General features: G+C 57.9%; 8 protein-coding genes across 8 annotated transcripts; 5 read left to right on the plus strand and 3 right to left on the minus strand.

Moving 5' to 3' along the window:
- Nucleotides 1–324: 324 nt before the first annotated feature.
- J3D65DRAFT_58381 (calcium-transporting P-type ATPase-like protein) lies at nt 325–4,019 on the plus strand. Its single transcript, XM_066797732.1, has 4 exons — nt 325–631; nt 691–1,855; nt 1,905–3,218; nt 3,267–4,019. Exons 1-4 carry the CDS (start codon nt 494–496, stop codon nt 3,809–3,811), a joined length of 3,162 nt encoding a protein of 1,053 aa, XP_066652258.1. The 5' UTR covers nt 325–493; the 3' UTR covers nt 3,812–4,019.
- A 708-nt stretch (nt 4,020–4,727) lies between these two features.
- On the plus strand, nt 4,728–5,967 carry J3D65DRAFT_58415 (uncharacterized protein). The gene has a single exon (XM_066797735.1). The coding sequence runs from the start codon at nt 4,895–4,897 to the stop codon at nt 5,783–5,785; it is 891 nt and encodes a 296-aa protein (XP_066652259.1). The 5' UTR covers nt 4,728–4,894; the 3' UTR covers nt 5,786–5,967.
- A 210-nt stretch (nt 5,968–6,177) lies between these two features.
- On the plus strand, nt 6,178–7,307 carry J3D65DRAFT_633569 (RmlC-like cupin domain-containing protein). The gene has a single exon (XM_066801130.1). The coding sequence runs from the start codon at nt 6,265–6,267 to the stop codon at nt 7,024–7,026; it is 762 nt and encodes a 253-aa protein (XP_066652260.1). The 5' UTR covers nt 6,178–6,264; the 3' UTR covers nt 7,027–7,307.
- Nucleotides 7,308–8,727: 1,420 nt separating this feature from the next.
- On the minus strand, nt 8,728–9,658 carry J3D65DRAFT_633577 (uncharacterized protein). Its single transcript, XM_066801131.1, has one exon. It carries the CDS (start codon nt 9,612–9,614, stop codon nt 9,012–9,014), a length of 603 nt encoding a protein of 200 aa, XP_066652261.1. The 5' UTR covers nt 9,615–9,658; the 3' UTR covers nt 8,728–9,011.
- A 620-nt stretch (nt 9,659–10,278) lies between these two features.
- On the plus strand, nt 10,279–11,689 carry J3D65DRAFT_633579 (putative pathogenesis associated protein Cap20). The gene is made up of 4 exons (XM_066801132.1): nt 10,279–10,423; nt 10,512–10,592; nt 10,696–10,786; nt 10,839–11,689. Exons 3-4 carry the CDS (start codon nt 10,709–10,711, stop codon nt 11,328–11,330), a joined length of 570 nt encoding a protein of 189 aa, XP_066652262.1. The 5' UTR covers nt 10,279–10,423; nt 10,512–10,592; nt 10,696–10,708; the 3' UTR covers nt 11,331–11,689.
- A 2,307-nt stretch (nt 11,690–13,996) lies between these two features.
- J3D65DRAFT_670133 (60S ribosomal protein eL27) lies at nt 13,997–15,239 on the minus strand (the record flags this gene model as incomplete). Its single annotated transcript, XM_066803267.1, has 4 exons — nt 13,997–14,010; nt 14,658–14,994; nt 15,116–15,171; nt 15,233–15,239. 4 exons carry the CDS (start codon nt 15,237–15,239, stop codon nt 13,997–13,999), a joined length of 414 nt encoding a protein of 137 aa, XP_066652263.1.
- A 737-nt stretch (nt 15,240–15,976) lies between these two features.
- J3D65DRAFT_633588 (uncharacterized protein) lies at nt 15,977–24,189 on the plus strand. The gene is made up of 2 exons (XM_066801133.1): nt 15,977–16,367; nt 16,499–24,189. The coding sequence occupies exons 1-2, from the start codon at nt 16,261–16,263 to the stop codon at nt 23,772–23,774; spliced, it is 7,383 nt and encodes a 2,460-aa protein (XP_066652264.1). The 5' UTR covers nt 15,977–16,260; the 3' UTR covers nt 23,775–24,189.
- Nucleotides 24,190–24,832: 643 nt separating this feature from the next.
- Nucleotides 24,833–26,014, minus strand: J3D65DRAFT_605455 (uncharacterized protein; the record flags this gene model as incomplete). The annotated part of the gene is made up of 1 exon (XM_066798355.1): nt 24,833–26,014. One exon carries the CDS (start codon nt 26,012–26,014, stop codon nt 24,833–24,835), a length of 1,182 nt encoding a protein of 393 aa, XP_066652265.1.
- Between the last annotated feature and the right edge of the window lie 160 nt (nt 26,015–26,174).

The raw sequence follows: 26,174 nt of genomic DNA on the forward strand, positions 1-26,174 counted from the left end.
AGCTTAGTCATTGCGCCAAGACTGGCCATCAGCCACCGGTGGCTACCACCTAACATCCGGACGTATCTTGTTGATGGCCTCAGGTTCCAGTTGTGAAGAAATGATCCTCGGCCAAGTGAAGTGCCGAACGCGCAAGTGAAGTCGAGTCCCCTCATGCAATGTATTCTTGTCCCATTCCCTGGTCTCGGCGCAACGAACGCGTCGCTCTCGGACGGCCTGAGGCCTGTGCTGCTGCTCCCCGTCGCTAGTGCGCAAGCAGCTCTTTGCCCGCGTCGGCGTCGGCGTCGGGGGTCTGCTCTGCTCTGCTCTGTCTCTCGGTCTGGCTCGACACGCTCACCTCTTCAACAAACTGCTTCTTTTTTTCTTTGACACCACATCTTTTTCTACCCCCCGCCGCCCATGATACATTTTCCGTTCGCTCCTTAGATTGCAATTCGCCCCCGCTCGTCCTCCCACACCGTTTCGTTGCGCACCTCATCCCGGCCATGACAACATGTCGAGACGAGATTCCCCTGCGCTACCTCTCTACAACTCCCCCGACGCCTCGTCCTTGAGGCCAGCCTCACCCAAGGTGACCTCGGCCGTCGCCTCCAGGTCCTCCTCTGCGCCGAGGTCCCGCGCTGAACAGCCCGTACTACACCCCTCTGCCACTTTGCGACACTGCCGCTGACCAGTGCTTTTGCCGCGCAGTCGCACTCGTCCAGATATTCGGCCTTGACCATCGAAGAGACCGCCCAGCAGCTACGCACCAGTTTGAGATCTGGCCTCGCGCCGTCCGAGGCTTCGGCGAGACTGCACGACTATGGCCTCAACGAACTGTCTGGCGAGGAGCCTGAGCCGTTATGGCTGCGATTCCTCAAGCAATTCCAGGAGACCCTGATACTTTTGCTGCTTGGATCTGCCGCCGTGTCATTCGTCATGCGCCAATATGACGACGCCTTGAGCATAGCCGCGGCCGTCACCATCGTCGTCACAGTTGGCTTTGTTCAAGAATACAGGTCGGAAAAGTCTTTGGAGAAGCTGAACCAGCTAGTTCCACATTCGGCACACGTCATTCGCGGACAGGTCCCTCCAGCCTCGCGCAAACCCTCTCCTATGCCCAGGGACTCTGCTTCGCAGTCTACGGATAGCTTGCAGGATACCGTGGCGGCCTTGGAGGCTGCGGAAGTGGCATCCTCGACCATTTCTGCCAGCCAAATCGTCCCGGGAGACTTGGTCCTGTTTCACACTGGAGATCGCATACCCGCCGACATTCGCATCACCCACGCGGCAGACCTGACCATTGATGAGTCCAATCTTACCGGAGAGAACGAGCCCGTATCCAAAGAACCACACGTCATCGACCGCCACGCTTCTCGTTCTTCTTCGCCAAGGGCGCCATCGTACTCTTCTCCAGCTGCCGGTACCGTTGGAGCGGACATACGGTTGAACGACCAGAAAAACATTGCATTCATGGGCACCCTGGTGAGGTCAGGGTACGGGCAGGGCATCGTCATCGGAACGGGACAGGAGACAGAGTTTGGCGCCATTTCCGCGTCTTTGCAAGAAATCGAAAGCCCGCGAACGCCTCTCCAGCTGTCCATGGATCGCCTCGGCAAAGATCTCAGTTACATGTCCTTTTGCGTCATCGGCTTCATCATGTTGGTTGGACTTTGGCGCGGTTGGGAATTCTTGGAAATGTTCCAAATCGGCGTTTCACTGGCAGTCGCTGCTATTCCAGAGGGACTCCCGATCATTGTGACGGTTACCCTGGCCCTAGGCGTGCTGAGAATGTCAAAAAGGAATGCGATTGTGAGAAGACTGCCCAGTGTGGAGACTCTGGGCTCGGTGAATGTGGTGTGTACCGACAAAACAGGTGAGACCTACAGAAAAGGGGGGAGGTGTCGTTTTTGACCATTCTGCAGGAACTCTGACGACAAACCACATGACTGTCACCAACATTTGGCACTTTGACGACAAGGAGCCAGTCGACGTGAACCGACGACAAGGCGCAGCTGACCTGGATCCAGCAACACGGACAATCCTTCGCATAGGCAACATCGTCAACCACGGCCGCCTGGTCAGCACGGCCGCGTCAAACTCCAGTGCCGCCGTGCTTTCATCGACCCTTGGGAGTGGCGATGATGGAACTGGTGCCAAGAGCCGATGGGTCGGGCAGCCCACGGACGTTGCGCTTCTTGACTTGCTTGACGAATACGGAGAGGATGACATTCGCGACAGGATCGGCTCGAGGCGCAATGAGACTCCATTCAGCTCGGAGCGCAAGTGGATGGGTTGCGTGATACAAGGAAATTCCGGCCAAGTCAGCTCCAACGCCGCGGACGTGGCTTACATTAAAGGAGCGCTTGAAAAGGTTCTGGAACGATGTGACACCTATCTCACTGCCCAAGGCCGAGAAGTCGCCTTTGACGAGTCCAAAAAGCGCGAGGCTGTCAACGCTGCGGAGCAAATGGCCCAGAATGGCCTCAGGGTTTTGGGTTTTGCCAGCGGATCCGTTCGGGATTCGACCAAGTCAAAAGCTTCGAAAAATCGGAGTGGAAACTCGACACCCGTCCCGGAGCGACCCTCTGAAAATGAAGAAGACTTTTATCGCAGTCTGACATTTGCCGGACTGGTTGGCATGAATGACCCCCCTCGCAAGGGCGTGGATCGTTCCATCAGACGACTCATGGCTGGAGGCGTCAAGGTCATTATGATTACCGGCGACGCCGAGACCACAGCCGTGGCCATCGGAAAGAAGCTGGGCATGCCAATCAGCCAAAACTCGTCGATAGGGCCTTCTGTGTTGCGTGGGGATGAACTGGACCAAATGAGCGAAGAGGATCTCTCTCAAGCAATCGCTACGACTACCATCTTTGCGCGCACCAGTCCTGAGCACAAGATGAAGATTGTCCGGGCACTCCAAGCGCGCGGCGACGTTGTGGCCATGACTGGTGACGGAGTCAACGATGCCCCCGCTCTCAAAAAGGCAGACATTGGCATCAGCATGGGCAGATTGGGAACAGACGTGGCCAAAGAGGCTGCTGACATGATCCTGACCGACGACGACTTTTCCACCATTCTCTCTGCGATTGAAGAGGGCAAGGGCATTTTCTACAACATTCAAAACTTTTTGACCTTTCAGCTCAGCACCAGCGCCGCGGCACTCAGTCTTGTTCTCGTCAGCACCTTTTACGGCCTCAAGAATCCGCTCAACGCCATGCAGATTCTATGGATCAGTATGTTTGCAAGCTCGTGTTTGTTGCACCTGCTAATAATATCCACAGACATTCTAATGGACGGACCGCCTGCACAATCGCTCGGCGTCGAGCCGGTCGACCCGGCCGTCATGACGCGCCCCCCTCGCAGCAAGACGGCGCGCGTACTCACGCGTCCCCTCCTCCAACGCGTACTCCAGCAGGCCTCGGTCATCATGCTCGGCACGCTCGCCGTCTACGTCACCTGCCTGTCCGACACGGGGGCCGTGGACGCGCGCGACACGACCATGACCTTCACGGCGTTTGTCTGCTTCGACATGTTCAACGCCCTCACGTGCCGCACCGAGTCCAAATCCTACCTGCGCGGCGAGGTGGCCGTGTTTGGCAACAAGATGTTCAACTACGCCGTCGCGGGCAGCCTGGCCGGGCAGCTCGCCGTCATCTACCTCCCCGGCCTGCAGAGCGTCTTCCAGACCGAGGCGCTCGGGCTGGGCGACTTGGTCCGCCTCGTGGCGCTGGCGAGCCTGGTGCTGTGGGCTGATGAGGGGCGCAAGGCGTATCGGCGGTGGCAGGCAAGGAGGGGTTTGATCGGCACTTATAGCGCAGCTGTTTGAGTGATTCCAGTAGTTCCCAGAGGCGGGACAGCCAAGGCATGGGCCGGTGTTTGGAGTGCGTTTGCTTGCTTGTTTCGTATACATATATACGTATAAATCATCAAGAGGGAAGGAAGGCTGGTCAAGAGATTTGGTTGCGTGGGTGCCTGGGTGCGTTGTACACATTGTTTGAATAAAGGGCACGGAAGGAAGAAGCGCATGAATAACGGCCTCCTCGCAAACACTCAAATCACTTTTTCTCCAGCAGCGAGCCTGGCATCTTTCTACGGCAAATACACTGACCTACGTGTCTTACTTAGACCTGCGCCCCCTCGGCCCTCGGCCTCCGCCATCTGTTCCTGCGAAGAAGACCTTTTGCTGCGTACGCGGTGCAGTGCGCGACCGCCGCACATACATGCCATTCCCCCCTCTCCTGCATGCCGTCGTCGCAGTCTGGAACGGCGTCTTCATTCTTTCGTTCATTCATTCATTCCAATCTCGCCTCGGTACGCACACTTACTGCTGTCTTGAGCCCCTTAGGTTTTCCTCTCGTGTCTCGTTTTCTTTGCCCACCCTCTTCGTCTTCTCTTGATTCATTTCATTTGGTTTCACTTGTCCTTCTGCCGCGCTCCCCGCCAGTGTCTCAAGAACGTGGCGGGGGAACACACGCCCGCAAGAAGAAGCAAGCAAGTACTCGTCAAGCAGACAGAAGGAAGGAAAAGCAATGCTCGGCTGATGTACCCCCGGCGCGGTGGCGCAGAATGCGATGACGGGGGCAAATTCCCGAGCTACCGAACGGACGTACGGGGGGGGGGGGCTACATGGAGGAGGCATCGCGTGACGGCCTCCGCTCCTCCCGTCGGGTCTTCAATGTGGTGCCTGGGTGGCGAGGGAGAGTGGGTGGGCGGGCGTTGAAGACGTGGGCGCCGTCCGTGACGAGAAGAAGCCGGGAGAAAAGTGCCCGAGTCGTCGTGCTACGCGTGGCGGCCGTCATGCGAGCGAGCGGATGGGCCGACTGGCCGGCGTTGACAGGAGTATGTACGGCTTCGTCGCGGGGCTCGTTTGTCTCTAAGGCGGTGGCTTGCGTCTCTCGGAACTTTTGAGATGGGCCATGGAGAGTCTGCCACTGCGTCTCTTCCTACTTGTCTTGGGGAGAAGGACGAGGCGAGGCGCGCACACGCCTTGCCAGCACTCCCCCCCTCTGTTCACCATCGCTCTGTCTGTCTGTTCCTTGTCAGTCTGCTTGCTTCGGCTCTTGTCTCAGCGCCACCGCTGCCGCAGACTGCGCCGCTGCTGCTGTCGTGCTACGACGAATGGCTCCCGACGACCGGGCTACGCCGCCTGCCTGTCTGGCTGTGCCTGTTCCTGATGCCCTGCGTCGGTCTAGTCAGGTCCTGGGCCGACTCGTGGACAGGGCACGACTGGCGCGGTGGTGGGCTCGAAAACAACTGCGACGTGTCGCTCACCACAAGGAGCATTTGCATTACGCGCGCCGCCGCGTCCAGAGCCGTCGAGTCCCTGCCGTGGCGAGTCGAGTCGAGTCGAATCACAGAGAGGTCAAACAAACAAGCCATTGTCCTTTTTCGTCGCGTCTCCAAAGGGCGGTCAGCGACGACAGCGCGGCGCCTACGGACAGGACAGACAGCACTGCCCGAATCAGCATCCCCTCGGCGCCACAGCGCGCCAAAAACGACTCTGGAGCGGAGAGGCGGTTTGTCGAAAGAGCGTGGGATACAAACAGGGTGGCCAAAGGGAGTGCAGTGCTGGGCCCTTTGCTTCGGTGTTGCAAAGCGCCGCATATTTCCTGCGTCAGTTTCATCGTTGGGCGACCTGGAGCGCGGCCAGACGTGCCTTTGCTGCAAGAGGAAGAAGTGGAGGAAGAGGACGAGCAGAGCCAAGACGAGAGGGGGCCAGGAACGGTGTTCAGTGCTGGTGCCGGGCAGACGACGAGCAGCGACTCCTTGTGCTGTCTGGGGGCCCCGTGTTTGGGCCTGATGCTCCGCTGCCATGTGGCCTGGTGCTACGCTGCGTTCCTGGCGGCGAGAGGGTGAGCTTACGGCTGGTCTGGGTGCCGGCTCTGCCTGACTGACTTGACTGACTCCAATTCTCTCAAAGACACCATGGCGTGGTTCGACGTGGGCGTCGAGTCAAGTCCTTGTTATGTCGTGGGATTCGTTCGGGGTGGGCGCTGCGTCCTGGTCTCTGGATCCGAATCCGAATCTGGGGGATGAGAGTGAGTGAGGCAATCAAGGGGGAAGAGTAGGAGTGGGTGAGGAAGTGAGTGAGTGAGCAGGTGAGCCTTGTGGGTCCTGTGGACAGGCAGAAAGACACAGACATAAAAGCAGGCTGTATCGCTTGGATGGAAGGGCAAGGACGACAACGTCAACGTCAACGATATTCATTCTTCTTCTTTCTTCCCTTCCTCTTGTTCCAACTTCCCAGTGCTTCTCCTCGACCCCAGATCCACCAGCACCATGCACCTCACCACCACGCTGCCCCTGTGGCTCACCCTCACCAGCACCCTCGTGACCCCGGCCACGGCCATCGACGCAACCCTCAACGCCACGCTCGTCGCGTCGGCCAAACTCGCCGCGACGCGCCTCGACCGCGCCGCGCTCTTCACGGCGCCCAACAGCACCGTCTTCGACTTCACGTCGCACCCGTACCACACGTTCGCGCCGGGCGGCGTCGTCAACGCCAACGCCGCCACCTTCCCGTACGTGACGGGCAACGGCATGACGCTCGCCATGCTGTACCTGGGCCCGTGCGCCATGCTGCCGGCGCACCTGCACCCGCGCGCCGCCAACTACGTCGTCAGCGTCAAGGGCACCACCGAGACGTACATGGTCGAGGAGAACGGGGCCGCCACGGTGCGGGCGACGCTGGGCGAGGGCATGATGACCATTTTCCCGCGCGGCAGCGTGCATATGATGGAGAATGCGGGTATGTGTGTGTGGTTTCCTTCTCTTGTGCCCTCCTCCCTCTCCTGTTGGGTGGATGCATGCGTGCGTGTGGTTGTGTGGCCGCCGCGAGCGAGGGAGGCTACATGCATGCGCGCGGACGGACGTGCCGTCATGACTTGTGCCGCCTCGCTTCCTCTGCCTTGCCTCGGACTGTTTGGTTTGGTCGCACAAACGGACGGACAGGCGGGCTATGCGTATCCTTTCCTGCCTGTACCCCTGGCCCAGAATGGCCTCTCTCTCCTACGTCACGTCACGTCGCACCCCACTCACTGACCTCGCACCACCAACAGGCTGCACGCCCAACACGCTCGTCTCGGCCCTCAACGCCGAAGACACGGGGACACTGAACCTCGCGACGACGCTCTTCGCGGCCTTCCCGCCCGCGCTCGTGCTGCCGAACGTCGGCTACGCGCTCGACAACGCGTCGCTGGTCGACATTGGCCGCGACATGCCCGGCGTGGGCACGGGGGCGATATGGGGGCGGCGAGAGTGTCTGCGGGCGTGTGGGTTGGAGGGGAAGGGGAGGTAGGGGGTTGGTTGTTGGTGGGGGAGGGGGAGGGGGGGGAAGGGGTATGTAGTAACACAAGGAAGGCAACATACATAGCAAAGCAACAATGACGCAGCCATCCACGCAGATAGCACAGCGGTTAACAATACGCGCATCAGGAAAAGCTCTCCTCTTCCGGCAGTCGGCCGCTGGGGGTATCCCTCCTGCCTCGTCTCTCAATCGCCATCCCTGTCTGTTTGCCGCTGGGATGATGCCTCGAGGTGGTCCAGCGCGTCGGGACGGGATGACGGTGGGTCGCGGAAGCGGGAGCGGAGGGGAGGGAGGGAGATAAAGGAGACGGGGTAAGCAATAGAGAGAGGTGAGATGGAGATGGAATGAGGAAGGTGATGTGGGGGAGAGTACGAGAGACAATGTGGAGAGAAAAACACGGCGAGAGAGAGAGAGAGAGAGAGAGAGAAAGCCAGAGAAAGTGTTCCTCTCTTTCCACGATACCTACCCCATACCCCATACCCCATAGCCCCACCACAATCCTAAATCTACCCCAGATCACCGACCTTTTCTTCTTTTTCTTCTTCTATAAAAAGACAGCAAGCAACAGAGCCGAGGCAAAGGGGCTCAGCTCGGCTCAGATCAAAAAGCAAACAGACCCCAAAAAAAAGGGCCGGAAGGAACCAGCAGCGCGGTAGCTCAGCTGCTCGGTAGGTTAGATTAGTCGGTTAGTGGTGGAGGTGGAAGGCCGTGGTGAGTATCTATGTATGTGTGGAGAGGGCCCCTGCGTGTGTAGGAAGAGGTGGTTAGAGAGGCAAGGGGGAGTGTTGGTCGTCGTATTGGCGCCAGCAAGCAAGCAATCAAGCAAGCAAGCAAGCAAGCAGGTACTCAAATCACCTCATCCCATCTCTCGCTCTTCCTTTCTCTCTGGCTTATTCCCCGCGGCGGTCGTGCAGCCAACCAGCCAACCAACCAAGCAACAAGGCGGCGACGACGGAAGGCAGTCTGACAGATCGGCTGCCGGGATGCCGGGGTGCGTGTTTGGTTGGGACGCGGGTGTGCGGGGATGGATAGACGGACAGGGACGGACTGGACTGGGCGAGATGGCGACGACGACGACGACGATGATGATGATGATGACGAGGGGAACAAAATCGCGGTCGTCGGGTAAGTATGTAAGCGCATTCATACATGCATACGTATGGTCAGTTCCGCAGAAAGCATGAGAGCGAGAGAGAGAGAGAGAAAGCGCAAGAATGAGGGACGAGGGGTGGGTACACTTCCTTGCGGAGGGAGAGGAGGAGGCGAAAGCGAGCGTGCGTGCGTGCGTGTTGTTACACAAGCACACCCACAGCCCAGGCGGCAATTGGCCAATCAGATGCAGCCAGTCATGGCATGGCATTCATCCATGGCATGGGCATGGGCATGGGCATGGGCATGGGCATGGGCATGGGCATGGGCAGGAGGTGCGCTGCGTTGGTTGGGTTCCTTGGGCTTCTGGGCCAGCGCAGCCCAGCAGATACCTGGCTAGGCGCGTGCACGTACGCATCCATCACGAATGTATGTATGTATGTATGTGGGAAGTTACATGGGCAAGAAGACGACGACGACGACGACGAGATAGCCAGACCATATTCCGGGTCAATGGGCTGCGACTGGAGTAGACTGGACTGGACTGGACTGCGACTCGGATGAGATGAGATGGTGATGATGGCGAGGGGAAAAGAGGCTTCGAAGACGCGGCCAAGGCAGGGCTCAAACTTTAACCGGCGGCAAGCAGCAGCAGCAGCAGCAGCTTTGCGCGGCCAAGGAAGCAAAGACTGGAGCAGATGTTGAATACATGATCCGTATGCATGCAGCACCCAGGCATGCGCGCAGCCGCACCGCAGCAAGGCAGGCGGGTACATGTGCTGTAGTAAGCAAGAGGAGAGGGGAGAAGAGAGAGGCGAGCGAGCCAGCACTCGGAACGGAGCCGCCGGGACAGACGGCGCAGACAACAGTGGGTGCAGTGTGGAACCATCAGCAGAAAGGGTACGTACATACAGTACGCACGAAGCGCAGTGTACGGACGAGAGACATGGCACGATGGTGGTGGTGTTGAGTTGGGCTTGGGGCTTGAGGCTTGGCAGGCAATAGCAGGCGGCGGGAGGCGTCGAAGCGCACGGGGCTTTTTCGTTATATTTTTCGTGTTTGGGCTAGCGAGCACCGCAACCAAAACGGACGGCAGACGGCGAGGCCCTGCAGCGGGTGGTAGTGGTGGTGGTGGTGGTTTTCTTTCTTCGTCGGCGTGCGTGCGTGCGTGCGTGGGTGGGGTGCGGCGACACGTGAAAGTATCGACACAGGGAATTGATTGCCTGTACGCCATGTCGCAATGATGTGATGATGATGGAGATGACAGCAGGACGAGGTGGATACTGGCAGTGGACATGGGCAGGACGAGGCCCAATGGAGCAGCTGGCTGCAGCGTCGGACAAGGACGGAGATTTGGGCGCGAGAGCGACGCCGTGGAGTTATAGTTTGCAGGTGCATGATTGGATTTCACATGCCACGAGAGCGACGGGAGAGACAATCCTGGGGACTGGAGCAACATGGAACGCGACGGTTGCGTCGTCAGGTCGGCGTCTTATCTCGTTGCGGGAGAGGAGTGGAGGCGGAGGCGGAGGCAGAGGCAGAGGCGGAGGCGGAGGCGGACCAGAGGGAGGGATCCGGACTGGGACTGGGACTGGGACTGGACGAGGGCAAGGAAGGAAGGACGCCTGCCTGCCTGGTCTGTGCAGCTTTCACATGTCAACTGTCGTCACCTCAGAGAGAGAGAGCGACAGAGAGAGACAGAGGCACTTCCCTGACCTGCACCCAACCTACTCCTCCTACCCTACCACAGCGCACCTTGCACCACACCACCTCTCTCCCTCCCCACGCCCACGGCTCTGTCTACCAGGCCAATCGTCGTCCAGTCCACTCTTCGCCGCTTCGCTTCGCTTCTCCCTCGACTCGCTTCGCCCTCTCTCTCTCTCTCTCTCTCGCTCTCTCTCTCTCTCGCCCTCTGCTCCCTCCCTCCCTCCCTCCCTCTCTCTCTCTCCATCGCTGCTCCGTCCTCTTCCTCCCGCTACTGCCACTGCTCCTGCTCCTGCTCCTGCTCCTGCCGCCGCCCTCCGCTGCCATTACTCACACTACGCAAGTCCCTCAGCTCCCTCCTGCTCCAATCGATTCGAATTGCGGAATGCGTCCGTCATTCCTGCGCTGACGATCCTGCTTTGGCCAGAAGATAACCAAGCCCGTTGACTTCTCCCTCAACCATCCTTCTCTCGTCATCATCGCCCCCTCACTCTTCCACTACATATTGGTACGTCCTCAACACCCTCGCCCCGTCCCCCCCCCTTTCCCCCCCCCAATACACCCCAACGCGCCATGCCTCCTCGCCGCCAAAAGTTGACCAACGGCCACAGCAACCAGCGCTCTATGCCCCACGCTGAACAAAAGTCAAAGATGGGCGAACCCATGACCAACGGCGAGAGGCCCTCGTCTCACTTTGTCTCGGTGAGCCACTCCCTCCCTCGTGTTCTTCCTCGTTTCTAACCACCATCTCCAGCACCTCGTTGCCTACCCCGTCGTCTCGGACCTCATCAACACGTACAAGTCCAATCCCTACGGCCAAAAGACGCTCGACCTCAGCAGCGCAGCCTTCGACCGCTTCGGCAAGCCCATTGTCCCCTACCTCGAAAAGCCCTACGGCTTCGTCGCTCCCTACGTCCAGCGAGCCGACAGCCTGGCCGACAATGGCCTGAGCCACATTGAGGAGCACTTTCCCATTGTCAAGGAAAACACGTCAACCATCCGAGACCGCGCCTTCGACCTTGCCTTTTTGCCCCTGCGCGTCGCCGGCCAGGGCCGCGACTACGTCCTCGGCACCTACAACGACGAGTACAAGAAGACGGGCGGCAAGGGCCTCATCACGACAGCCAAGGCCATTGTCTCGACGGAGCTCAAAATCACGGCCGACGCCCTGCAGCTGGTCGCCGACTACCTGGGCCCCAAGAAGGAGGCTGCCAAGCAAAAGGTCCAAGAAAAGACCAACAACTAGTAGCCCCGACTACTACGGCTCGTCCCGCCATCGACTCGGAATCGCTGCCGTCGTCGTCGTCCATTGCCCCCCACCCACCGCCATCATCATCCACTACTACCACTACCCACTTGTGCAGAGAAGGAGCCTCAATGGTCCGCTACGTCGCAGAAACACTCGTCTTGATGCCGGCGGCGGTCCAATCGTGTAGAAAAAATCGGAGAAATCGCAGTCGTTGAGCGTAGCCGCAGCAGCAGCAACGAGCATTTGTTGCCTCTTTTGCAACCCAAGGGATGGAGGAGGAGGAGGAGGAGGAGGAATCAAGGAGTGGGTGTGCCCGTGTGTGAGATTTGAGCAGCGGGGATCGGTGTGTATGCGCGCGTGCGTTGTCAGTTTAGTTTACTCTACTACTACCACTATTGACTTGTCGAGGGATGGAGCTAGTTTTAGCCGACCGGATTTTTTTTCCTTTTTCCCTTCGTTTTTCCTCTTTCCTTTGTCCATCTTCTCCCTTTGGTGCGTTGTGTTCTGGGTCTGGTCAGGCCTGGGCCAGATCGGTCTAGCCTAGTCTTGTCTACGGTCGTGACTAGTCTGGTCTCGTCTTGGCCTGGCCGGTTGCGGCTGGTAGATCGAGGGGGTCGGTCGGTCGGTCGGTCGGGTATGTGTGACGGGTGGGTGGAATCCATCATGGCACGAGGATGAGCGGGTATTTGGGTCATGGGTGTGGGTTGTCACTGGAGATGTGCGAAGTGGAACTGCGGTGGTGGATGGAGGGTCTGAGGGCTGGTGGGTTGGGCATGTATGTATTTCGTCGTGGTGGTGGTGGTAGTAGAGCGGGAGTAGGGTAGGTGGTAGGTGGTAGGTGGTAGGTGGGGGTTTTAAGAATTATTTCTTTTTGCTCTGCTGGGTTTTTTCTTCTTTTTTTACTTTTTCTGCGTTGTTCTTTTTTTTTTTTTTTTTTCTCGATTTTTGTTGTTGCTGCTGAGAGGATGCTATGTAGATGGAAGTACGTGCGTGCATTGGAGATGGGTAGTTCTCTGCTTTCTTCTCTTGCAGTGAGTGAGCGAGCGACTGAGTGACTAAGTGACTATGTTGTGAGTGCTTTTGTTGGGACACGCCGTGGTGGTGTGAGCAGCAGCAGCAGCGGCGGCGGCAGCAGCAAATTCCCCACACGAGGAGGAGGAGGAGCGTGACCAATGCAGCAGCAGCCTAGGTACGGAGTGGAATTTTGGAATTCGGATTGGATTGGATTGGATTGGATTGTAGTGGATTGGAGTGGATTGGATTGGAGTGGAGATGTGGGGAATTCGAGAGATGAGAGACACTCGTAGGAATGAATGAATGAATGAATGTGCGCGCGTGCGGCCGGCCACGACGTATGTACAATTTCAATCAATCAATCAGTCAATCAATTCAGTTGATGAAGAGATGAAGTGATTAGATACGAATTCTTTCATTCCTTCTTTCCTTCTTTCTTTGGTTCTTTGTTTTCCTCTTCGCCTTCTTCTTCTTCTTCTTCTTCTTCTTCGCCTTCGCCTTCTTCTTTCCTCGAAGCAGTCGAGTCGAGTCGAGTCGAGTCGAGTCGAGTCGAGTCGAGTCGAGGCGGTGATGCAGTGGTGCAGTGGTGCAGTGAATGCCATGGGAGACGGAAGGGGAGACGGAAGGGGAGGGGGGAGGTGGGTTTGCTACATAGGATTCCGACTCGCACTCGCATTCGCACTTACCTTACACTTACACTTACACTTGGGAGTTGATGATGATGATGATGATGATGCTGCTGCTTGCTCATGCACTTGCACTTGCACTGTACCTACGATTGATTGATCGATCGATCGACAATCAACGACACGTGTGCGTGTGCGTGTGCGTGTGCGGCGTGGACTGCGTGACACGGAGAGGAGAGACGGCGTGGGCTCGGGCTCGGATCTGTGTCTGTGTCTAGATCTGATCGAGACCTGAGAATCGGGAGAGCGTGGGGAGGTTCGTTATCTCCTCGTTGCATGGGCGGGGCGGGGGGTGGGCTGGGTGAGACAACAACGACGGAACTACTGTAGCTAGATGGTGTGCGCGTTGATGACGGTGGCGGCGGTGGTGGTGGTGCGGGATGGGATGGGGCTGTGACTGTGACTCGGGCTTGGACTTGGACTCGGACTTGGAGATAATGGTCGTGATGGTATGTATGGGATGGGTGGAATGAATGGCATGGGAGAGCGTGGCAGGTGAGTGGGTGGGTGGGTGCTTTGCGTCATCTTGTCGTGTGCTGGGTGCTGGGTGCTGGGTGCTGGGTGCTGGGTGAGGTGAAATCGTGATGCGGTAACATTGTGGTTATGGTCTGGTGTGGCCACGCGAGGCGCTGGTCTGTCTGTCTGCCTGTCTCGTTTGCGTTGTGAAGTTGTCGTGTGGTTGATGTGAGGAGGCGCTGGTTTATCTGTCTGCCCGCCTCGTTTGTCAACTGGCTCGAGTCTTGCGGCAGTGCAACAGGTAGGGTAGGCACTGCGCGAAGAGTGAGTGAGTGAGTGACTGAGTGCGTTGACGACGTTTTGGTCATGATCATCCTCGTCTCGGGAAAAGCTGTCTGTTGCTCGATAACTGTGTGAGTACCTGGTGGAGACGCCTTTCTATTCGTCCTCGCTTCGGAACAGGCTGGCTCGCTGGCTGCTGCGCTGGGCCATCGCCATCAGCTCGCTCTACTCATCTACAACTACAACCAGTCAGCCGTACCAAGAGACTAGAGGTTTTGGCGCAGCGGCTGCAAGGTTTCCAGCTGCAGCTTCTAGCGTTGACCTGTCGAAACGGGAAATGCTCGCGACGGACAAAAGTTTCGCATGCAGGGTCTCGCGTTGCGTTGATCGGCTGTCTCGTATCCAAACGGATGAATAATGTGTGCGCTGTGTTAGTGGTGCACATTGGGAGCCGGGTTTCTTGCGTTTGGGACGGCAGCAAGCGATTCGTTGATTCGTAGGTAGGTTTTTGACTGCTGAAAAAGTAGTCTTGCACTACCACAACAACCACAAGGAGACAGGTTCGATGATGCCGTGACGCCTCCGATTTTCCCCCTCCACAACCACCAAAGCTTTGCGCCCGGGATGCGGCCCTGCACAAGTTCACGGTTCCATCGACTGTGTCTCTGCGTGGTGACAGGCTCCCTTCATGGTATATTGGTTGATTTGAATTTTTTCTCAAATCCAGCTACATCCCTTTGTCGTGTGTCGCCGGACCTGAAATTTGCAGCCGAATCCCCACCGCAATGCCTCATCTCGGTAGAAAACGAACCGCTTAGAAACCTGGATCCGGGGCGTCAGTGTCACGGGTCTCGCCAATGTTGAGGTCGAGGCGGGGGCCACTCACGCAAAGGAGTAAAGAACCACCTGTTCTTGCCGCTCTGGTATCTCTCCTCCAGGGCCTTCTTGACGTTCTTCTTGGCGTCCTCGCGCTGGCTGACCTCCTTGAAGGTGTCGTTGGAGACGGCGCCCTTGAGGCCCTCGAGCTCGAGCGTGTAGCGGGTGGGCATCAGGTGGTTGTAGTTGACCGTCTTGATGAAGGGCTTGACCTTGGAGCGCTTGGTCTGGCGGGCCTTGGACATGCGGCGGGTGACCTTGGACGGGTAGCGCTCGATGCCGGCGACGAGCGCGTGGGGGAAGGGGTGCGACTTGCTGCCGCTGTCCTGGGGCTGGATGATCACGACCTGTAGAATTTCCACCCTTGAGTCAACTCTTTGTCCTTTCGGTTTCTTGTTCCGCGCGTTCGGTTCGTCCGCCGGGCGATTGCGAGGGCGCGTCGAGCGTCGTCGGAGGGGTTCGTCGTACCTTCTTGCCAGCAAAGCGGCCCCGGGTGATGATGGCGACACGGCCGACCTTGAGGACTGCAAACGCAGCAACGTCAGATTCAATCGCAATGGGCGAGCGGGCGGGGCTCCAACGTACACTTCATCTTGCCTGCTGTCGTCAGTTGAACGGAGGGGAAAGTCGTGATGTGGTCGTCGATGATTTTTCGGAGTCTGCCCGCATGGTGGCCGGTCAATCCAAGCGAGCGGCTCGGGGCTGGGTTGCTCCGGCTCCGGCGCCGGCGCCGACGCCAAGACTTCTTTGACAAACTCAACACCGAGGACGACGCGATCAATGTCATTATTGTCTACCTGGTGGCCATCACTCGTTCAATGGTCATGGTCTTGTTCCCATGCGATGCAGTGGTCGTGGAGAGGCGCCAAGTGAATGACCACTGCTGCCCAACTCCACCACCGCCATCATGTCCAAACCCAGTGCACGAAATCGGTTGGTCTCTGGCCTCACTCATCATGACATGATTCTACAGTGCAGTGCATTGCGCGTGGTTGACAGCTGTCGGCGTGTCTCAAAGAGCTGTGCCGCTGGCCTCTCGCCGTCAGCCCGCGTTGCCATGGGCAGTCGCACGCAAACGCAGGCCTGTCGGAGAAGATGACGGTCTGGGCTGCGTCTGGGGCAGCGATGGGAAGGGCTGGAGGAGAACGGCAACGACTCCGCCGTCCAGTGACGTGGAGAAGTGGAGTGGAGAGTGGTGGTGAGTGGTGTTGGAGTCTCAGGTCGTCCCTCTCGTTGCCGCCGGATCGCCGTGGCCCGTGCGTTGTTTACTTCTGTTTGGGGTTGCTCGATCGACGGCTGCCGCTATGTATCACCGCCTGCACTGCACTGCTGCTCCCATCCCACGTCAACAACTGACCTCGACGCCTGCTCTGCTCTGCTCTTGATCAAAAGTTTTGCTGCTTTCGTCCCCTCTTGCGCCGTTCCTCACACTCACCTTGCGCCACCAATTCCTCTCCCCCGCAGAGCATGAGGTGTGCTCTTGACCCGCCGCACACAGAGCCTCAGTGAACCGAGCATTCCTCCGAGTCCACCACCCACGCACGCACGCATTGCTCGCATTCTTGTTCGATTAGAGATACCCCTTCAGCGCTACACGAAAAAGCTTGTCCGCAATGGCTTCGTCGAGCCGCTCGAGCTCCAGGGAGCGGGATGCGCTCGTCAAGCACCAGCATTCCTTCCCCGAGTCGCCGCTTTCCCCGTCCAGAAAACCAGTCCCCATGTAAGCTCCCTGCGCAGCGCCTTGTCCCATTGTTTTTTGCAGTCACCTAAGTCCTTGTTCAGCAACAAACATGAAATGGATACCCTCCAGAAGGTGACAATGCCACTAACAAGTCGTCTCCGACTGCACAGGTGGGACAGCTCAGACCCTGAGCGCGCACCTCCTCCACTTCCTCTGAACCCGAACCCCGGCTCTCCGAGCACTCGCGCAAACGCCTCGCCCAACATTGCTGCCGCCGCCAGGCAGATTGAGGAAAAGGCCCGCGAAAATGCGCCCTCCCCATACACCATGAACCCTCCTCCCCCCAAGTCCAGCTCCCCCGAGCGCTCTCTGATCAAAGGCGCTGCACACAAGAGGATGCAATCCCTGCAAGACGTCAACATTCGCGACTTTCGCAGTTTTCTGAACCCCACAAGATCTGCTGCCACGTCGCCCGAGCGGCCAGGCAGCCGGACCAGCACCTCTGGCCTCGGAGACAGCTTGAGCTCGCCTCCCACGTCCCCGGACAAGAGCAGCTCGCTCGTGTCGACACCTACCCCGGCTGATCGGGGCTTCTTGAAGGAGACGCCACACTTGCGCCCGTCGAGCAGGTCCAATCACAAGGCCATATTGGGAGAAAACACGCCGCCCTCTGCTACTTATATGGCTCTGCAGTCCATGCCAGTTCGCGACTTTGAATCTCCCCTCTACGAAACGACCAACGGTGCTACCCCCAGGCCCAAGCAGGAGCAGCCTGACCTGTCGATTCAGATCAGGGACATCACCACGATTGCCCAAAACCTGCAGCATGAAATGGCGCAGCTGAGCCGACGCAGCAAGGACAATGCCACGGACCTCCTCAGTCTCAAGGACGCTACCAACTCGCGCGATGAGGACATTCGGAAGAGCTTGAAAGAGCTCTCCCAAAATCTCAACGCCATGTCCATCTTCACTCCTCCCCAGGCTCCGGGCCTGCACTCGCGCTCAAACAGCTTTGGCGGCTTCAACAGCGGCCCGGGCACCCCTCCTCCGGGCGACAAGGGCGGATTCCGACTTCCTCGCATCACTCCTCCGTACCACGACGACCGTTCCGTCAGCCCCAACCCGTACTCGATCGAAGGTGCTGCGAGCGTTGCCATGTTGGAGAAGATTATTCGAGAAATGGTTACGAAAGAAGGCCAGGAGCGTCTGATAACCAATCTCAATACCCTCTTCGAAAAGGCGAACCAAGAGTCCAGCGAGGCGGCCAAGAAGGTTGGCGAGTTGGTGGAATTCATCAAATCAGGATCGGACAGCCATGCGCTGACTTTTCGCGACACCAGCAACGGTGAACAGTCCTCAGGTCCCAATGCTGGTGCTGTCGCGCGGGCCACTCGGGAACTCAAATCTGCTGGCTTTGCGCCACAGGCCGATGCGAATTCTTCAAAGCCTTACTCGGCCAAGGGACCCAGTGGCGATTTTGTCAGCAACGACATGATCAAGATGATGAAGAAGATCCACGAAAGCGTTACCAAGTCAGGTGGAATCACAGCCGAGGTCAAGGCTCTTGTGCGTGACCTTCGCGGCGAAGTGCTGGGCATGGGCCGCGAGCTGGGTCGGAAGATTGACGAAATGACCCCCAACAGCAGTCGCGCACTGGCGATTGAGGATGGCGAGGAAAAGGAGGATGTCGCCGCGATTGTTCGGGACGCCATGGGAGAGCTCCAGGAGCAGATGCAACAGCTTTTCCATCAACGACGTCGTGACTCGCTTGCTTCTAGTGCAGTCAGCAATGACGAGGTCCATGCTGTAGTAAAGCATGCGCTGGGACAGCGAGAGGGCGAGGCGCCGCTCAACAAGGAGGCCATCATCGAAGCTGTCAAGGAGGCTTACGACAGCAGCAAGCCGCAATTCGAATTCCAGCAATTCGGGCTCGAGCGCGACGACATTCTCGACTGTCTCCGCGAAGGCCTCGATCAATACCGCTCTTCGCTGACTGCTTCCCACCCCCAAATCAGCCGGGAAGAGGTCATGGACGCCGTGCTGGAAGCCATGCAGCACGTAGAGATTCCTCAAGCCGCAATTGAGACCCAGGAGATTCGTGAAGAGGTCATTTCCGCCGTTCGCGAGTGCTTGGACGAGTTCAAGCCTTCGATGCAAGTGGCTCAGCCCGCTCAGCCTCAACTGGACCCCCAGGTTGCACATGGTCTCTTGCTAGAGGCCGTCAGGCAAGGATTCGAAAACTACGGCGCGAGTGCGGCTCAAGAGGCCAGAATGTCGCGCGACGAAATGATTGAAGCCGTTTCTCGCGCTCGCCAAGATGGTCTCGAGCTTGACATTTCTAGGGACGACCTCTTCGACGCTGTCAAAGCTGGCTTGGACAATATCACGCTTCCGCCTGTCCAGGTCAACTATGGCGATCAAGTCTTGCAGCTGCAAGATCTTGTCGACCACATGCGGGCAGAGTTCAAGGCCTACTCGTCGGCCAACGGACGCGACACCGAGCAGGTCCTGGATGCCATGAAGGACGGCATGGAGGCTCTCCGTGGAGAAATTGAGCGATACGTCGATCGTGCGCAGGATGTCACCGGAAAGGATGAAATCATCGATTCGCTGAGGACAGGCCTCGAAAATCTCCGGAGCGACGTCCAAACTTACGTTGCCGCTGGCCCTCAGGGTGACCAATCCCTCAACCGTCATGAGATGCTGGAATACATCCGGTCAGAATTTGAGCATCTCCACGAATCAATGAGCAACCAGATTGTTCCCGCTGCCAAGAACGACAACCAGGAGGTCCTCAGCGTCCTCAACGACGGCTTTGAAAGCCTCAAGGCTGAAATGGTCAAGCGTGCCGAAGAGGACTCGACCAAGGAGGAAGTCGAAGAGGCCATGAAGGCTGAATTCGAGCAGCTGCGTGAGTCCGTTCTCAGCGGTACTGCTTCGCAACGCGACGAGATCTTGGATACCATCCACGCCAGCCTTGACGGCCTGCACAACAAGCTCGATTCCAGGGATGTGGACAGCAGGTCTATTCAATCGAATGACGACATGCTCACCATGTTCAAGGACGAATTTAGCCATCTCCGCGAAGTTCTTGCATCAACCATTGTCAAGGCAGACTCGGGGTCGCACGATGAACTTGTCGACACTATGCGCGAGCAAATGGAAGCCATCCGCACTCAAATCACGTCAGACCAAGGCGAATCTTCCAAGGAGACGCTGGGCGCCGTCAGAGAGGAGCTGGAGCACCTGCGAGAGACTCTTGGTGGCACCCTGGTCAAGAGTGGTTCCTTTGAAGAAAAGGAGGAGATTCTCGACACGCTGCGGACTGGCTTCGAAAGCATCAGAGAAGCGCAGGTGCAGACTCCCAATCCTGGAATCAGCGAGGAGTTTATTCAAGCTCTCAACGAGACGCTTGAGCAGCTTCGTAGCTCCATTGCCGGCAACGTTGCTCGCCGTGCAGACACTGATGAAATCCACGAGACGCTCCGCCTTGGCCTTGACGACCTCCGCTCCCACCTCGACAAGAAGATTGATAACCCTGAACGTTCCATGTCGGCGACTGGCGAGATCTTGGATGCCTTGAACGACGGTGTCGAGTCCTTGCGCACTGAAATCAACGGCATTGAGCCCAAGCCCATGGACATGTCTGTCAACTACGAGATTTTGGAAACTCTCAAGGACGGTATCCGCACCATCACCACGGAAATCACCCGTCTCAAGGGTGACAAGAAGGCCACCGTTGAAGACGACATTTCAGCTGTTGGCAACGAGGTGGTGCTTGCCGATGACCCCGAAAGTGCACTCAGCCGCGATTCTCAAGTTGATGTTGAGCGTCCTGCCAATCGTCCTGCCGGTCTTGCCAGGGATGATCTCAAAGACTTGGAGGTAGTGATGACTCAGTTGAAGATCAAAGTCGAGGCCATGGACGACAACATGCAAAATTTCACGGCACCCACCGCAGTCCCCGAGGGCGTCGCTCTCAAGGACGATTTGGACAGTGTCGTGGGCAAAGTTGTGGACAAGGATGACTTGGCCGGTCTCGATGCGAAGCTCGAGGATCTCAATGCAAACCTGGAGGAGCGTTTCGCCGGCATGGATATCAAGCACGACCTTGGTGAAATTTCCGAAATTCTCAAAGATCTACAGGCCGCCATTGTTGTTCTGTCCGAAGACAAGAAGCGCGACACCGACATCATTGATGGCGTCGCCAAAAAGGAAGACACGGACGCCATTGAGACACTTGTGCAGAATACCAAGGCCAAACTCGATGATTTTGGGGACCCCGAGGCTCTTGCCAAGAAGGAGCACCTCGACGTCATTGAAGCCGGAGTGATTGATGTTAGCGACGCCCTCAGCAAGCTTTCTGAAAAGATTTCCGGCGAGGAAGTTGCCTCCAAGGGAGACGTTGCGCTTGTCGAGGTGCTTGTCGGGGAGATCAAGAGTGGAGTCGAAGAGCTCAAGGCAGCCTTGCCTTCTGATGACGAAAAGGCGCAGGATGCCAAAAAGGATCATATCGAGGCCGTCTCTGTTGCAATCTCAGAGTTGAGCGCCAAGGTCGCCACTCTCCCCGACTCTGACTCTGTTCCTACCAAGGTGGAGCACGAGCAGTTGGTTGGTCTCATCAACGACTTGCGCGATGGCTACGACAAGCTCAAGGATGCGTATGAGAGCGACATCAATGTCACGGCCAAGGCATTTGACGACCGCAAGAACGAGTCTGACACCATCATCGCCAAGGTAGGGGAGCTCAGGGAATTCTTGGAGGCAGTCAAGGAGGAAATCCAGACTAAGCTTCATGAGGGCGGCGAAGGAGTCGACGGCATCAAAAATACGCTCAAGACTCTCGAGGAAGACATTGGCACCAAGTACAATGTCACAGCCGATGTCAAGGAGCTTATGGAGACTCTGAACCGCGAATTTGAGCGCGCTCACGGCTCTTTCGAGGAACTCAAGACTGACTCGGAAACCAAGGCAGCCGCCAACCTGGAGAAGCACGAAGAGATCAAGGATGCCATCATCAACGGTCTGAATGAGAAGCTCGAGGCCAAATTTGCGGACCTCATGAACAAGAATGATGATATGCTCGTCATTGCAGAGTCGCAAGCGCAGAAGCTTGACGAAAAGACGGCTCAACAGGAAGAGCTCATGACCAGTGCCAAGGGAATGACAGAGGACCTCAAGATTACGATGGACACACTCGGGACCACTGTGACGGCCATGGACTCGACGCTCAAGGAGACGGCCGAAAAGGTCACCAGCGAGTCCGCAGTGGTGTCGCAGGGCCTGACGGACATGGTGGCAAAGATTGACGACAGCCACGATGACAACAAGGGCGAACACGAGGCCACTCGCGAGGATATCTCGCACGCTCACGAGGAGAATATCAAGGAGCACGAGTCTACTCGGGATGAAATTGCCAAAGCCTTGACTGCCCTGACCGCCATGCAAGACGACCTGACCGAGAACCACCCCAAATTTCTGGTTACCCTCCAAGAAGTCCTGGCACTGGCTCACCAGCACAAGGAGGCTCAGGAAGAGGCCAAGGCCGCCGCCGATGCCGCGAAAGAAGAGGAAAAGACTCGTTCTGAGCAGCTCAAGGAAAGCTTCTTTGCCGGGCTCCCTGCTCTGTTGCCTTCTCCTGAGTCTACGGAAAAGTTCGACGATACCTCTCTTCAAGAGAAGCTTGACAAGCTCCTTGACCATGCAACTGCGGGTGAAAAGGCCGGCGAAACCCTCGAGTATCTCCAAGATATCCAGAGGACGGTCTCCAACACCGCTGCTGAGATTTCGGATTTCGTCAAGCACCAGACCAGGCTCATCACCGAAGGCCATGAGAATCGGGAAAAGGAAAGTGAGGAGATTGCTCTGCTGATTGAGCGCCGCCTGTGCCAAAAGGAGCAAATTGAGCAAGATATTCACTACCTCAACGGCGAAAAGGATCACATTCGTCACGTCGTCGAGGGCCTCCGCAGCGACAAAGAGTACCTCACAGCTCAAAAGACTCGCCTCAAGGCAGATATTGCTGCACTGGAAATGGCCGGGGACCTGCGCAAGCAAGAGATCAAGATTTTCGAGGCCCGCGCCGAGGAGATGCATCGTTTCATGGTCGAAGGAATCATGGATGTGTCGCGGGCTATGCTCCTGAATACCGGTAAACGCGTCGCCCGCCGGCCTCGCGATCCCAAGGACATTGCCGAAGACGCTACGGCGATGCCTCCTCCAAGCGCTGCGGCAAAGAACATTGCTTTTGCCATGAACCGTCCTACCGTCAAGCGTCAAAGCATGGGACTGCCCCTGGACCCAGCCAACAGGCGCATCTTCTCCCTCAGCCAGATTGACCCCAATTCACGCAGTCCCAAGGGCGCCGGCCACGGCCTCTCTGGTCTTCCCAACACTGGACTCAAGCGCAGCCACTCGGTCAAGACCAACTTTGGCCTGGGCGGTCCTGGCCGCAAAGTTTCATGGGGCTCGGTCAAGCAGCAACGCGCTGTCAGTGATTTGGCCAACAAGGAAAACGACATTCTCTCCGAGGAAGAAGAGGACCTTGGTACGGAAATCGAGCATAGCGATGGCGGCAGCACCCAGCGTCGCCACAGCATCGTGACGGGCTCGGAGATTGCAAGTTCGTACGACGACCGTTCCGAGTACACGCGCGACCTCGAGGGCATCTCGCCTGGCACGGATGGAGACCGTCGTAGCAGCTACCTCGCCGGCTCAGAGTACACATACGGCTCTAGTTACATTACCGACAGCGAGGCCGGCCCGCGCACCGAGGGCGACGAGCGCAGCAGCATGTACTCTGGCGGCGACGTTAGCGACGACGACGACGTCGAAGACGACTTCCAGGACGCCACCGAGACGGAAGCCGGCGATGAGAATGACAAGTCCCTCACGCCGACCCCTGGTGATGCGCCTGCTACGACCGCGTCCACCGCACCGACCTCTGCCCCATCCGCCGTCGATCGCGGAATGGACAACCTAGACGAACTAGAGGCCAAACACGATGAGTCCATGACGGCCGTGGACGAGGTCGACGAAGCCGCGCACAACATGGCCACGCAGAGCAAGGACAGCTCGGCATCGCCCTCGCCGCCGCCGCCCGAAATCGACGCCGAGACGCGCATGGCGCAGCTGGACAAGGACATGAGCAACGTGTCGGAGCTCGACGGCGTCGACGACGCAGACATGACTCCTGCCACGGCCGCCGCCGCCGCCGACATGGCGGCCTCAGGAGGCAAAAAGACGCCGCCCCAGCCCATCATCGTCAACCATCACCATGTCCCGAGTGACAGCGGCCTCGGCAGCGAGATTCCAACTGCGGGCATCGTGCCCAGCGGCATGGCTGACTATTTCCGCCGCGCGGCCGAGGAGGAGAGCAGCTGTGTCAGTAGTAACTGCGCCAGCGGCGTCACGGTTGAGGGGACGGAGACGGAGGTGGGAAAGTAGGGTGATTGATGGGTCTGGGATTCGGGGGGTTCGGAGTAGTAGTCGTGGAGTCTTGTTGTTCTGTCTGGCTTGCTGGCTCGATGCATGCATGATGGTGGCGTGGGTACGGATATGGATGGCATGGCGTCTTGGTGTGTTGTTTCCTTGGGCTCGCTCGGCCATGATAACTTGGCTACGTTGTGGCTTTTGCGTTGGTTGCTTGGTTGGTGGCTGGCTGGCCGGTTGGCGCCGTTTTTCCTGTGCTCTTTTCCCGCTTGCTGGCTTCCTTTTCCCTTTTTCCTTTTTCATTTTCTCTTTTCTCCTGCTCGTAAGCTGTCAACTTGATAGTGGCGGCGAGGTTGCGATGGAGGTTGGTCGTTTCTAATACATGAATGAATGCTTGCATGTCTCATGTCTCATGAAATCCTTCTGCTGCTTTCTTTTCACTTTGGCTTGCTTTTTCGTTGCTTCTCGGTTTACTGGTTGATTGGGATGAAGTTCATGATGAGATGACGCGATTAGCGTAGTTACTCGATCGTGGCGGGACGTTTTATTTGCAAGCGCTCCCGTTTGTCAATCGACTGACTGTGAATTGAATGAATTTGGCGGGTTTGATGCATTTGATGCTCATGTAAATCCATCTGTCTGTCCTGTGGTTGCAGCCACATTTCCGTTTCGAGGGCAACACTTACAAGAATGACAGTCTCAAGAAAAAGGGAATGCCCAGATCTTCCAACGACAAATTTCAAGTCCATGTTCCTGGTCGGTAAGGATGAAGGAAGTGAGGAAAGGAGAAAGTAGCAGTAAGAAATGTAGAAGAAAGTGATGATGCGCTCAACCAGACAGCTGCTGTAGGAGACACAAAGAGCCGATCCAGTCTTCCGCCCACAGTAAGGCCCTGTCACAGCCGTAGTCGCAGTCAGAGTGAGTGGGAAAAGAAGAGAAACAACCTCAACCTCAACCCCGAACCAAGACAACACCCTCAAGAAGAAGTATTCAAAACACCAAAGCCCGTCCCACATCGATTGCACACAACACTCCCCCGCCCATCCTCCCAGGGCCTTCCCTCACCCACCCCTTCACGCCTTGTGGACGACCAACCAAACCGGCGGCGCCACGCCATCGCCCCTGCGCTCACTCCACCCCATACTCGCCAAGCTCCTGCCGCCGCGCTCGCCGCCAAACACGACCGTGGTGCCCTTCTGCCAGCGATTGCCGCCCAGCTCGACGACCTCGGTGACGGCCCACCGCGCGCTGCCGCGCCCCAGCGCCGTCATCAGCTTGTTGACGCTCCACTCGACGTCGGCGCCGACGATGCTGAAGTGCCCGTCGGGCCCCGTCGGGACGCCGACGCACGCCCCGGCCGCGGGCTTCTTTTTGCCGCCCTTCTTGTCGCTGCTGGGCGCCGCCTCCCATGGCTTCAGCCCCGTTTTGCTGAAGACGTGCAGCTTGGTGTGCGCCGCGGCGTGCAGCGTGTTGGTGCCTGCGCGCTGGCCGCCGGGGACGCGCCGGCCGGGGATCGTCAAGGGGGCGGCGTCTTCGTCGTCGGCGTCTTCCTTGTCGGAGGCGGCGGGCGTCGAGGGTTCTGAGGTTGAGTCGTCAGCCTGTTCTTCTTCTTCTGCCTCGTCGGCGTCTTCTTCTTTTGCCTTGGTTGACTTGGGTGCTGGAGCAGACTTGGCGCTCGAGGCCCCTTTGGCGGCAGCCGGCTTCTTGCTGCTGCTGCTGCTCTTGATGCTGATGGTCGTGGTGCGCGTGGTGCTCGACTTGGTTGACTTGGATTTGGATTTGGGCTTGGGCTTCTCCTCCTCCGCCTCCTTCTCGACCTCCCCCTCGCTCTCCTGTTCCTTACCATCGTCATCAGCGCCTCCAGCACTGGTCGAAGACACGTCGTCCGCGTCATCCGCGTGCGGCGGCGGCGGCGGGACAAAGACGCCATCGTACAGCGGCGCGTCGTCGTAGAACCGTGCGCGGCGGCGTCGGTGGTGCGTCGTGCGCCGGTGACGCGAGGCGTAGTAGACGTCGTCAAAGTCGTAGTGGCTGCCGGGAGCAGGGGGCGGCGGGGGCATGCCGGCTGGAGGAGCTCCGTCGTAGGCAGGTGGCGGAGGGGGCATCATGCCGTTGGCGCCGCCGTATGCATCGCGGTTGTGGTGTCTGCGCTGTGTCGAGGGGAAGTAGAATGTGCGGCGGTCGGCCCAGGGGCGCCAGTTGTTGGGAGGCTCGTACCCGGCATCAGCGCGCCATCCAAAAGGGGGGACGTTCATGGTTGTTGTTGTTGAAGTTGTCAGGGGGATCAGGGGAGGATGTTGGCGAGTGGTGTTGAAAGACAGAAGACAATTGTCTGGCTTTGTGAGTATGCGGGGGAATTGTGGTCGATGGTAGAGTGAAAGTGGAAGACAGCGGACACAGATGGCTATTTTATCT

Source organism: Phyllosticta citribraziliensis, assembly GCF_038025025.1.
Source record: "Phyllosticta citribraziliensis strain CPC 17464 chromosome Unknown J3D65scaffold_10, whole genome shotgun sequence".
NCBI classification, from domain to species: domain Eukaryota; kingdom Fungi; phylum Ascomycota; class Dothideomycetes; order Botryosphaeriales; family Phyllostictaceae; genus Phyllosticta; species Phyllosticta citribraziliensis.